General features: G+C 40.8%; 1 protein-coding gene across 1 annotated transcript; it reads left to right on the top strand.

The window, feature by feature from the left end:
- Positions 1-4,130: 4,130 nt before the first annotated feature.
- On the top strand, positions 4,131-5,054 carry LOC104283505 (uncharacterized protein CXorf21 homolog). The gene has a single exon (XM_009881680.1). It carries the CDS (start codon positions 4,131-4,133, stop codon positions 5,052-5,054), a length of 924 nt encoding a protein of 307 aa, XP_009879982.1.
- Positions 5,055-13,827: the final 8,773 nt, after the last annotated feature.

Raw genomic sequence — 13,827 nt, forward strand, 5'->3', positions numbered from 1 at the left:
GTCGGGGGGAAGCGGTTTTGGGGCCGTATGTCGTCGCATCGGGCAGTAGGGGCGACACCAGAGCGCTGGAACGTGTGTTGGGGTAAATGAGGAGCTGTTGTGCAAGAAAGTGTTTGAGAGCTGCGGGAAGCTGAGGTTAAGTGCCGGTGGCTTAAATGGAGACTGGCGACAGCTATACCGGGGGAAAACAACGGCCGGTTGCTGTAGTCGACTTCGATTTCACGTTTATACGCACATAAAATGTGTAGTTTGGGCTGAAACAAGGGACTTCGTTTACGTGCTGCTGTGGTTCATGTAGTGTGACAATTGTGTATGGTAATACACAATGCTGTGTTTATTTTTTCCATATATGAATGATGTAGTCAAATTTATTTTTCTTGCTTTATACATTCTGCTTTAAGTTTAGCCTCGGGATTCAGACATGGTTGTCTTGCTGACCCTTCTAACTGCAGTCTTTACAGCTTCTGAAGTAACTTCGGTTCTATCTTGTTCTGATTTTATTTTTTTAAATACAAGGATTTTTTTTTTGTAAGATCTTATTGATAGAAATATATTAATTTCCTTGCATATTGATGCATTTGACACCTGAGTACAACTGAAATGAAAGGTGATTTGGTTTTAATCACCCAAGACTAATTGCCTAACTTGATTTCTAGCTCTCCCTCCCTCCCTCTCTCTGTTACTTTTGTGTTTTGTTGAAACTGCCACACAAAACACAGCTGCAGCTGTCACCAATTACGAGCGCGGTGAAGGAGGCAAGGTTTATACTCCATGGAATTTGAACCACCCTCTTTCCTGTGAGGTTTGGTCCCCTCCAAGACTGGGGGAAGGAGTACTCTGTTGAAGTAACAACCACATCTGCTGTTTCAGAAATTAGTCGTGTAAGGTGCTTAAAAATAAAGTGATTTTAAACAGCCTTTAAATGTGAAATGAGTTTTATATAAATTCAGTGGGAGTAAAAATAGCTTTCATCTTGCCTCCATAAAAACTGAAGTCTTTTATGAAATGTAAGTGATGAGAGAAGAGGAATAATTTTTAAAAGACTCCATTGGACCTATATGGTCATAGTTACTTCAAAACTTACAGTAATTAATTTCTAAGGTGCATCGTTACTTTGCAGCCAAGACATGTTAAATGATGGGTTGCGATCAATATGTTGCTGTAATGTTATCTTTATGCTCTAGTTTTATTTTACATTTGTGTCTTGCTCCTGTCATTACACTAAACAGTGTCTGTTTAAGAGCTTTTGTCTACTACTTTGATGAGATTCAGCTTCTGATTATTTTATCTTCTGAGAAAAGGGAATTTGGAGAAGGAATTGACAGAAAACTTTCCAAACTGTCAGTGGGCTGGCTGTAGTGCTGGGGGAGCGGTACGGCTCCCTGCAGGAGTTCAGGTTCAGCTTCTGTGAGAGGGACACACCAAAAACACTATGGGGGCACCCCGTACATTGAGAGAGGTAATTTTTGAGCCCAGAGAAAGTGGCTGTTCTCAGTGAGCAACAAGACTGTCCACAGCTGGCTGATGGCTGCTGCTTTCAGAGAGCAGATTCTTAATATTTACATTTTATTGGCAAATGATACTTCAACAAAAACTTGATCAAACAAAGTTGTCAATTTCTTCCGCATCAGAAGAGGGTCACAAGACTGTAAACTTAGCTGCTTGTTTCAAAAGGGGAAATGGGGTAATTAACACAGCCTCTGTAAGTCGGGGTGTGTGTGTGTGTGTGTGTGTGTGAGTGATAGAACAAAACTGAACTTCTGTAGATGGAAGTGTTTGCTGGAATTCAGTTTCAATTTTGAATAGCCTGGTCAAGTTTAGTAGTAGTACTGATCCTTTGTTGTTTTTAAATGACGTATTATGGCAGTTAGCAATTCATCAGCATTGCGCCACAGTCAGAAACATCTCAATTTTTATTTTTTTTTAACATCCTCTTTTAGATCTGCTGTCACTTTGTATTAAAAAACCGCACGCTTTTCCAGTGGGTGGGATCACTTCTGTTTTAAAGGGAAAAAAATGAGGAACTAAATCATGTGTATGTCAGTTATTTTTCCATACAGACAGCAGTGGAGAAAGAGTATGTAAGAATCTATTCTCTTACAGCAGCTGTAGTAAGAGTTCTGGGCTATGTGATTATCTGCCTCTCTTACCCTGTTAGGATTGGTAAGTCTAGGCTTTTTCTGCCTTTTTTTCCCCCTTCTGCTTTGTTCCAGAATGCAGGCACTGTTTACTTTATTTGAACGAGAGCAATTTTGCTAAGATTACCGTATTTTTAGCTCTTACATTAGCACTATGACAATTTTCAAAGCAATACAGTAAAATTTTCTAGCATGTAAGGATCTGGGTACCTGTGTCCTGGTTTTCAGAAGCAAATGAGCATGCAGCGTTCCAAATTCCATTGATGTTCAGCAAGATTCAGACTGCCACGTACTCTTGTCTCTTGAAAATGGCACTTGGTTTTCTAAGTCTCTTAAGTGCTTAAGAAAATGTTTTCCTGCTTTTTTGCATATTTAAATGATTCTGTAGATGGACAGCTATGCCAGTGTAACCAGGAGAAGGCATGGTGTACTGCCTTTCTTCTCTGCTTTGGTCTCTCTTGCAGGTATATCACAATTCCAGGGTTACCTTCAGCTTGAGGGCGGGAATTTAAGCTGAAAAGGAACCCCAATAAAGAAAAAACCAAAAAGTTGTACTGTGGCTATGTGTAAATTTAGGAGTGAAGTTGAAAATTTCCATCTCTCGAGTAACTGGAGTTTTAGACCAGCTTTCTGGAAGGAGTACTGGGATTAAAAAGTGACCCAGTGTATCAGGTTTCATTGCAGAACAAATAAGCCAGAGTATATGGTTTGGTTGCTGATAGTTAGAAGCAAATGAGTAGAGCGAGGAGGACCTTTCCAGTTATATATCAAATAGCATATTAAATTTGCAGAGGTTTTGTTTTGTGGAGGGCTATCTAGTGACTTGCATGGCATTACTATTGATGTAAATTGGCAGCACTGTGAAAAGTATTCAGCATTAATTGTCCACGTTAAAAATAGAGGTTTTGGTGTATTTCAAACAGCATGCCAGTGTGTCATGTTCTTTGGGAGATTTACTGTGTGCTCTTTGAGTATAACTGCCTCATCCCTTACCTCTCCCCCCTATTTCAAACCGTGAGCGCACGAGAGGTGTGTGAAGGTACTTGAATTATGTAGAGATTAAAAAGATGTTTGAAGAACAGAGATATTTGCTTGTGTTTGTCTTTCCCATTCCTCCATAAGAGGAGTGGTGATGATCTTTTCCTTAGTGGGATTAGGACAGCCTCAGCTCAAAATGGAAAGATTCCCCTTGATTTTAGCAGTAGGTGAATTGAAAAGGAATGATAAGGAATCGTTAAACATAGTAAATTATTTTGAAACCTATTGCTTAGCTTTTAATTATTCATGTGCATTTAGTAAAACTGTGGAGCCCTATAGATACACAAACATACTACTCATCACTGTCAAGGAAGACAAATTAACTATTTACATCTTTTAAAAGCATCATTAAGAAGGACTCTAACGTTTGTATATGTGAACTGCATTTTGGATGGAGTCCTGAAGAACTATCAGCATCTTTTGAAGCTCCTTGGCACCTTGCAAGAGGGCTCGGGCCAATTCAGTGTCAACCTCTGTGTCTGAATTTGGTTTTGCTTTCCTTCCTATGCCACTGTTTTAGCCCTTAGGAATTGTTGTCTTTCAATGGAAAAAGTTGATTTGCGACTGATGGTAGTGATATAGACTAGGAAAATAATTTTGCTAATTTCTCCAGCTCGTAAGTATGACCTATCTTAACTAGCCACAATGCAGAAGAGAGACCTAGGAACAGAAATGGTATTACAGATAAAGAAACCTGTTAATGCCCTTCCTGTATCTTCAGAATGATTTTTGTTGACATGATAAAGAGGTTAAAACTGTAGAAAAGCATGCAGTTTACTAAAAATAAATATTCTAGAGAAAAAGATAAATGTACGAAAAGTGCATTTTTTTATTTTATTTTATTTTATTTTTAATTATTATTCCTCTTTGTCCAAATAAGTTTGAGGTACTTGTCTGTCTTTCACTCACAGAACTACATGGAACTCTGGTGATTAGACTGTTACACTTGTCATCATGTTGGCAGAAGGCATCTTAACTAGACTCATCTATAAAGAAAGCTGTGATCAAGATAAGCCTTGCAGATCTCATGCATCCAAAAAGGATAAAGAGGGAATCTGGAGGCAGAAACTTGTAGATGACCCCAAAATTAAAGGCTTTGCTGATGGACGTGTGAAGCAGGATGAGATCTGTGCTAAAAGTAGCAAAAAGGAACACTGGAGTGGTCCTCAATGGAGAGCTATAAAAGAGGTACCTACAAAAGATCAGCAAACGCTTGTTGAAGGAACCACATCACTGGCTTTACGTATCCCCAGAAGAGAACAAAATAGTAAACAGATGGATTTGTATAGATCCTGGTCATGCAACAGCATTTATCAAAACTATCCTGACTTACATATTGGGGGAGACCGTGTGGGGGACCATATGTGTGATTCAGGCTGTGTTTTGGACCATGTGTGTGATGAACTTCCCGATGGCCCTGTTTTACTGTCTGTAGATATTCCTCTGGGTCAGTCCCCTCTATGTGAGCATCCCAGAAAGCCAAGTATAAAGTCCCTGTCGGGAGATGAAGCTGGAGAAAGGAGTATCATGCTGCATGAGGAGCCTCTTTCAAACTCCGTGCTCAACAAGTACATGGAAACAAAAGTGACAGAGCTCTATAAACAGTTTTTTGAAGAAAACTTGACCAGGTGTGGTTCTGTAACAAGCCTCCTCACATGCAGTATGATGAGGAATAACCTGAATCAGATAAGCTTTCAGATATCCCAGGAGTGGAATATAGAAACGTCAAAAGCCAGAGAAGTGCTCTTGCACTCTTTAGCTTTGTTTAGTTTGCGCAACACCGCCAATAGAAATAGCTCTGAATTTAGTACTCCAGACTTACAAATCTCAAACCCAGCGTGCGTGAAAAAGAGCTGCAGGATGCATTTTACATCATGACTGATCTACTTAGCTTGAGAGATGAATACGATTCAGGCACGAATATTTCACTCTAAGGATTAGATGGGGAAGTGCAAACATTTACACACTACAGACTTTTTAAAATAAATATTTTAAGGCTTAAACCGTACCTTGTCTATGGTGCTTGTTAGCAGACGAAATAAAGGTCACTTTTCTTTTTTCTAATACAGAATTTGAAATGAATTTTTCTGTAAAATGCTAGTCAACTGTCTTTTTATAATGTATATATCCTCCTTCTAAGACTCTGGCTGTATGAGTAATTGGACTCATGTGCCATCAGATTTACTCCTGCAGGAAAAATCAATCAAGACGTGTGCTGATAAAACTTTGATCAGACTGATCTACCCACCCAGTAAGTAAATGAGTCAAATTGTCTTTGCTGGACTTTGGATTAGGCCATGTAGCTGAAGCCTAAGTTTTGGAAATTTAAGTTCAAATTTTGCTCCTGCAAAGCTTGATCGCAGTGGCTGAAAAAATACTTCTTTGGTTTGGAAATTTTGTCAGCAGATGGAGGTGTTCAGGACTCTGGATTATTTTGTGTGTATTGTCATACGTGGGAAATACATCGACATGATACATGAATGAAGACACTGATACTGCATATGTACATTTGTATTGCATAGGTGGAGTATGTTATAATGAAAATCTAGGTGAAATAGTTGATCAAGATTGTAAAAGTATTTCATTTCTGTAAAAAAACATTTTCCTTTTAAATAAATCCTTACCTCTTTGATGAAATGCAATCAGCTTTCTGTCAGTATGTTATTATTTTACGTTCCATCTGTGTTTTTAGTGATTGAACTCTGCCTTTATTTCCTTGGAAATGAAGCACCTGCAACTTCAGCAAGGTAAGACGATTGCAACATTCCTGAAAAGGTAGTGCAAGCTTTCTTCATCTTTGTTTGGACATTTAAATGCAGATTTTGATGCAGAAATCATGTTACTTAGCTTTCAAATGCATTTTCTTCCTTTTCTGTTACTACTTCTCAATATTTCAACTGGAAATTAATCACTGTGTCACCATTGTAAAATGATAAATGAATTAGACTGTTACCTGGTCTGCAAAAGTTTTCTTCTAGTGAGGAAACCTCTTTACTTGCACTATGACTAAATACAATTTGACGTATCTGCAGTTCTGGTGTTGCAATCGTGAAATCCAAGCCCAAAATCTAGCAATGAACTGTGTTTATACAACGGTAAGCTTTGTAATACATGCTAATGTGGTAGTTAAATCATTTTATCCGGTTCCTGATGCCACTCGATGCATAGGTATGGGATGAGTTAAAAAGCAGAGCTCCTCGGTGAAACTTGCTATGAAACAACTAATGTAAACCAAAACATCCTTTGTCTTTGAGGCACATCTCTCAAACTCTCATGCATAATATCCTTTTTAAAAAGTCTTTGTCAACCCTGTAAGAGAATATGAAGGATCTTGTGATCTCTAGGTAATAATACATCAAATGCGAACATATTTGTGTTTGTAAATCAAGGCCCTTGACATCTGATTAGTCCTTTGAAGAGATCAAAGTTGTTTGTTGGGTTTCATTGGGGTTTTTTTGCTTGTGGGTTAGTTAGTTTGTTTGTTTTTTTAAATCCAACATCTTTAGTTGTTGGGCTTTTTAAGAAATCATCTCTGAGCTGGCATTTATAATGAAAATGACAATAGGCTTGAAAGAATCCCCCAGAACATTGAAAAGATCTGAATTTGTACGGGGTTCACCTTGAAGCTCTCAATTCAAGTAATTTAACTTATTAATTAGTTGCATTTACTGTAATAGAAACTGTGTGATGGGGCTTAGAGTTAAAATGGTGCGTTTTTTGGCCTGTATAGAGAAGGAAATTTGCAGAAAAAGGTATATGGGACCCTTAACATGCTGCACCTATGTAAAGACTGCACCTTCACAGCATGGGGCTTCTTTTGGAGGAGAAGGAGGGGGATACAACTGCCACTGGGCATGTCATTGTGTGTGGTGTCAAACAGTCTGCTAAATAGAGCAGCGTGCGTAATGGAAAGGGAACTACAAAACTTCAGTGTGTCTTTTGGTTTTTTTAACCTTTCCTGATGCCTTGCGATGTCTCAAAGCTCCAAAATAAAACGCAAAACGAATGCTTGGCTGACAAGGCTACTCGGTTTGATAGATGGTCCGAATGAGCCTATCTGAGCATCGAGACAATTCAGCATCTGAACAGACTGAATACCCCTGGTTTTGAGGTGTTTCCCAGCATTTTATGCACTTTGCTCTTGGAGCTGTAGGAAGAAGGGTACTCTGCTTCTCTGGAATTGCCCTGAAAGCTGGGCATCCATTTCTCTTGGCTGCCTTTGGAAATCCTATTCCTGCTCTTCATTTCTCATCTCGAATGCCCAACTTTCAACCTTTTATGTTTCTTTTACAGGCAGTCTGCAAAGTCTGAGGTAGACTTTTCCATGACAGCATTGTGGTAGGATGGGCGTTTTCAGATAGATGAAAGAAAAGAGAGATTGCTGCAGTTTGTGACTGGCAGGATTGAGAAGAACCTGCTCCTGTGGGAAAAGAGATCTGGGTGGCCGAAGAAAGAGCCTCTCTCTCCTGATTAAAATGACAGGCAAAGACAATTCCTGCCAAGTACGTAGCAAATAAATAAATAAGATTAGACTCATACGTGACCAAGACCTAAGTGAACATCCTTGCCTGATCAAAAATTCCTATTGACCTTCGTAACCCCAAAGGTGTAAGTCATACTGAAACTGATCCCTATTTTCTAAGAGGATGATAGGAAAGGATGCTTTGCTTTTACTACGTGTTGCCCTAATTCCATGTGTGTCTCATTAATCCTCTTCTCAGCATTTGAAATCCAGTTCAGTCCCTTGGAAGAGGCCAAATGACTTCATTAAACTCTGGAGGAGTCCAGAGTGGGCAGGACTCCAGTGTCTTCCTCAGTAGAGGTGCAGAGAATAAGTTAACTGAAGGTGAGAGGAAAAATATTCCGAAGGGCATCAGTAACCAAAGGGTTTGCAATTGACCATAGAAAAAAGTGCTCTGTGGCATTTGTGCTGCCTTGGTCTAGCCTTTGATTTCCCCTGGGATGTATTTATAGTTCAAACCAAAGTCTTGAAAGAAGTTAATTGGACAAGGTTCTTCCTCAGGAAATGTTGATGTCAGAGTTTAAAGCTGAGGTCCAGACTCTGGTTGTTCTTCTGTCCTTCCCAGCCCTGAGAAATGTACTAGAGGGGATCTGTTCTTCTCTCTTGCTAACCTCAGAACTCCAGCCCTAGACATTAAAGTCAACTGTGGTTTCAACACTGATGTTAACAGAAGCGACAGAAGCTGCTGATCGTCAACTGCTACAGTGGGAGAAACCCTGATGGACCTGCATCTCCCATCACCACTAAAGAAATGGAGTGGCCGAAGAGCATATGGAAATGAATATTCTGTATTGGGCAGAATCCAGGGTTACTGTGAAGCTGTGTCCCTCCCATAGCTTTTCAGAACTGGTTTCAGAGACTGTTTGTGACTTAGTTTTATCAAATATGTGGACAATTTTAGCTAGAATGAAAAGGAAGCACGACTAGTAGTGTTATGAGAAAAGCTTGTTGTCTGTAGCCTTTATTAGAATCAAAGCCTGTATTACAACCTGATGGAGGCGCGAGGAGCGTGCTGTATAAGTCATGACAGCAGCTATACTGAAACCAGCTCTATTACGGATGCAGATGAGGCAAGGACATGTCTGGCACCTGTAAGGATAATACATGACTTTATTGCGGGCAATTCTGGGTTTTGTTTTTGTAATAGGAAAACATAAGATGACTTCGTTTTTAGAATTTAAATAACAGCAAAATTTGGAGGAGGGAAAGGGAAAATGAATTTTCAGCTAACTTATGTAGCTACTTAGCACAATAATGCATGTTTTAGCAGTGCAAATGAAGGTGTAGATAAATGCACATTGTTAATGTGAAGCACCACAGACTGTATTTTGTTAGGGGTGCTATGCAGTTTTGTCCACGGAAAAGTATTGTCTACGTACTTTTTCCACCCAGCATTTGTTGCTCTGATTTAATCCAAAATTTAAATAACTTCTCAAAATTCACTTCTCTTTGTAGGAAGAAAGATATCTGCGGTGTTGCTACAGAATACATTTTGGAAACAAAATCTGGTAATTCTGGAAAGATGAGACAAATATATTTATTATTCACTTAGATGCTCGTTTTAGTTCAATTTTGTTTTAATTGACATGTTTAGATCCGTGACATGATTTGGATTTATTTATATTTGAAAGATACCAAGTCCCATTCTGAATTTAAGTAAGTAAAACTCCATCAGCTGCACTGGAGCTGTGCCCATTTTCACTAGCAGGAAAAATGGCTCAGTGAACTCAAATTACATAGGAAAAAATCACTTAAAAGGTGTGCTTTTCCTGACTGCTGAAGGACAGCAGATGTATTTTATTACAAATGAAAACAAGTGCCGTATTTTACAGGTCATATACATAAGGCCAAATTCTGGCTGGCAGTTATGTTTGTCCACGTGCCAGAAATTCTGAAATTGAAGAAGAAATACTGTCAGAGAATTTTGCTTTCATATGCAGGTCTCATTCCCTGTTCCCACAGAGAAACGCTTATCAAGTACTGGGACCAGGACCCTGGGGTAAGTCGGGCTCTTTCGTTAAGTCAACCTGATTGATTGAGACCTGTAGTTAGGATGTCATTGCCCAACCTGCCCTCTGTTGTCAGGGGTGGGAAATAAGCCCCTATAGAAGGTGACTTAATCTACCTGGGTGTGTAATAGGGATTTTTATGTGCCAGATCAACATTAACCATTTTTCTGATATCTGTTAAATGGTCAAATGATGATATCTAGTGGTGGTTTCCTTTAGTACCTTTTAGTTCAGGATTTCCAGAGGTTTAAAACCATTTTGCAAATAAATCTCAAAGTCCACCTCTCTTTGGAGGGAGGATTATTTCCCACAAAAAGGATGCCCGAGTGTGCAGGATAACAGCTTCCATCAATTGATGTTCTTATATTCTGCAGGTTAAAATCTAGAAAGATGGAATTCAGCTTTCTCTCCAATAGTTTATATACGAAATTGCAATTCTGTTTTTTTCTTTCTGTTTTGCTCCTGTTTTACATATAGGTTTCCAAAATTTAGCTATTTGGTTTTAATCAAGCTGATTTTCTTTTTCTTTACCAGAAGAACCTCACCACTTAATTCCTGCCTGCATCCCCTTTGAGTTAATTTATTTGTGATAATCCCATCAATCTGTTGGGAATATAAATCAACTGTGTGGTCAGCAGCCGCTCAGTAAATGAGTGCCCAGCTGCTAACAAACTGCCACTACCACGTACTCCGTCCTGGCTGCCTGCAGGCTTCTAGGGGGAAGTAAAAGTGTTTAGTATTGACCTATGGCTCCCAGGAGGCCAAAGACCACCTTCTTCCATCCTGCCCCACACTGGGACTGCAGATATCCCCCCTTCACTTGAGGGCTCTGCTCTGGGGAAGGAGTTCCTCTGGAGGAATATCTGATACAGCGGGGCGGGGGGGGTTGTGCATCCACAAAATGTACTGGGACTCTTTTGTGAACTCTGTCAATCGGGACTTTCATTTCACTTGGGGTGCTTGTTTAGGGCTCTCTTTCAGGGAGGAAAAAAATATGGCACTGCATTACAATCTTGTTTAACTACCATTTCTTGGAAACAATCTGGTGTCTTGCCACTTTTCCTGAGACTTTATTGGTGTTTGTTGAAGTGCTGAAAGGCGGGTGAGCGAGGGGCTGTGGAACTTCACCTGGAGAATGCTAACTGCAGGAGACCAGAAGAGCTGTGTCTTTAAAACCAACCGCAGAAGAAGCACTAAGACTCACAGGGGTCTTCCGTGTCTCATTAATGCTGCTTCTCCTTGAGGGTAAGTGGAAACAGCATCTTTCCTAAATATAGCTCCAGTTACGTAAAATTGAAGTGTGTGGCCCTGAACTCGGTGAAACTCCGTTTGCTCTGTCCCTGAGCAGTGCTGGCAGGTTAGCCGGCGCTGCCTTATGTGTTTATTTTGGCAGCATCACTGTGGCTGAATTAACCCCAAAGAGGGCTGCTAGCTTTGATTTCCCTCTGCTGCTTCCATGGGGCTGGAAACCCCGGCTTTGCTGTGAATGTGGAGTGTTATTCACCGCAGCTGAAGTCCTTCACTGTACGTGAAGGCAGGTGGTGTGGCTCTCATTCACTTTTCACATGTTTGCAATAGGCTTTTCTGCAAGCTCTCGGCTCCTGCCGTACCCAGCTGTAGGAAGCCCCATCGAGGTTTCAGGAGTTGTAAGGCACAGCATGTGCTCGGTGTTCCCTGCAGTAGAAACGCACCCACAGAATATTGCTGACACGTGAGCTCGGACCTACTATTTTGGGTTCCTTCATCCTTCTCAACAAATTTCTTGTTTTGCGTAATAATATAATTTCTTAATATGCTGTGTTGCTATTTTTTTTGTTCTTTTTTCCCCATCTGTAGTGATGACACACTTCTGCTTTCCAGTGCCAAATTTGTAAGACACACTGACCATTTACTTGCTCTGCCCATTGCTCAACCGTATGATGCTGGTGTTTCAATAATTAGTTACTACCCTGAGATGTAACAAAAGTTAATAAGGAAGAGTGAGAGCCCAGACTCACGCCTGCTCTCATTCTTTTTGTGTCCATAAACTATATTACTACTTTGTTTCAAATGAATGACATTTGTGAACTTAACGGAACAGGGAACGTAACTGCAAGCTGATTTCCAAAAGCTCCTGGCTTGAAGTTTTAAATTAACAGATTCTGTTCATTCTTATTCCTCTTTCCTGAGGAGCTGAATTACAAAAAAAAAATCCAACCCATTCCTGGAACAGAAAATGAAAATTTTCAGTTAAGTTCTGCACAAGTTAAACTGCAAGCTGACACGCCTGGGTGTTTGCACTGGTGGTGTTTGACTGCCCAGAGAGGAACCCAACACAACTCCGTTTCCCGTCGCTAACCATTCACCCCTCGAGCCCAGCTACCAACATAAAGCACAGGTCACTGATCGCAGGCAATGCCATTGTGCTAAAATGGCTTTCGGACAGATTTATTGAATATTTTTATATAACAAGTACAAGCTAGGAAGTAGCCACCTGCTTATGTTTATTGCAGAAAAAGAGACCAAAGGCTGCGTTTGGCAGATAAAGGACTTCAGAGAAAGTAGACGTCTCCTAACGGTGCATCTCCAGCCTACCGTGGAGTCCGCTGCAGTGTGCAGGGGCAGTGTGTGGGTGCGCAGAGAGGGCAGCGCGGTACTCAGTAAGGCAGTAAATGGGGACTGATCTCCATGCTGAGTTGAAGTCCCTGAATTAAAATACCCGTGATTTCACTAGGAATTACCCAGTCTTTGGGAGGCAGGATGTGCTCACACCTCTGTCTGAGGGGAAGAGTTATTGTGCTCATGTATATTGGATCTGCTACAACTCTATTGCAAGGCATTTACAGTCATAAGTTTTAACGCAGATGGCACTGCAGTTTGGTTGCTGTGATCACGCTGATCCCCAGGGTTCGTTTTCCTCTCTGGCTCTTGCTTTATTTTGGGATTACAGAACTGCCATGACCATGCACCACGACAACAGTTATATTCAGGGTTTGGTTTTTCCAGGCTTGTGTAACTTCCCAGTGGGTGGGTAGCAGGTTGGTCAGGGGACAAGAAGAGTTGAGTAAACTGGCAGAAAATGGTGAATGAGAAGAATTTCTTCCATCCTCCCCCGCAGCTGAGACTGTGTGAGCGTGAGGGCAAGCACCAAGAGCAGCAGCGGAGAGGAAGCAGCTGATATCACTCACCCGTCCCAGCAGCTGGACCACTGCTGAAGAAAGGATGGAGCTTTGCAAAAAATGTTGGTGTGACCCATGGGCATGACCCATGCTCGTCCTACCAGGGCAGGTTCCTGCAGGAGTTTGTTCCTCACGCTGTGAACTACCTTCCAGTCTTGTTACGTGGAATGCCCAAGGCCAGAGCAGGAAAAATCTCCAGCTGTGCTCTCATGAGAAGGGTTTGAAGGATTCTATTGGTTTGGGCTCCTAATTAATGAGAAGCAACTTCCATGTCATGGTTGATTCAAGGGGACTGTGCTTCCTCTGATTGGACTCAGCCTTCGAGTCTCTGAGACTGACCCGCTGTACAGCACTGTGACCTGGAGATTTTCTGCAGAGATTTAAGGACTTCACTCTAATTTGATCACCTAAAAAGTAATGAGTATTAAAAGTATTATTCAATGGAAGAAATCTCATACCACCACTTGAATAAGAATCTGATTTACAATTGTGTGAGTTCTGGCTATGTCTCTGGGAATTAAATTTGGCATTTAAATCAGAAAAACAGTTTTTAGGTTACCAAAAAGGACAAGTATTGGTTGTTTTATTGAGACCACAGTTACAGGCTTCTCCAGTTGTAATGATGAAGAAAAATATTAAAGACCATTGAGCAATTGCTTAAATGACTTGTAAACTAAAAGTGCTCAAGCTGCTATTGACAAAAGCAGAATCCAACCAGAAGTCAGTGCCAAAATGATTAAAGTGGTACTCAGCCTGGAATTGCCCTATAGGAATTCTTTAAGACCGTGTTAATTAGGCAGTTTTTAAATATAAAGCTGTAGTGCAGTCAGTCTGCAAGTCTGCTGCCTGAATGCTGCGTGGCGGGGAGCACACCCAGGGTGCTGCGCCTGCCATGAGAGCAGTATGGAAACTGTATGGGAGCTGTATGGAAAAAGAGCAGGTGCAAGGCAAGGAGAATATAG

The sequence above is a fragment of the Charadrius vociferus genome, unplaced genomic scaffold, assembly GCF_000708025.1.
Source record: "Charadrius vociferus isolate BGI_N301 unplaced genomic scaffold, ASM70802v2 scaffold472, whole genome shotgun sequence".
NCBI lineage: Eukaryota > Metazoa > Chordata > Aves > Charadriiformes > Charadriidae > Charadrius > Charadrius vociferus.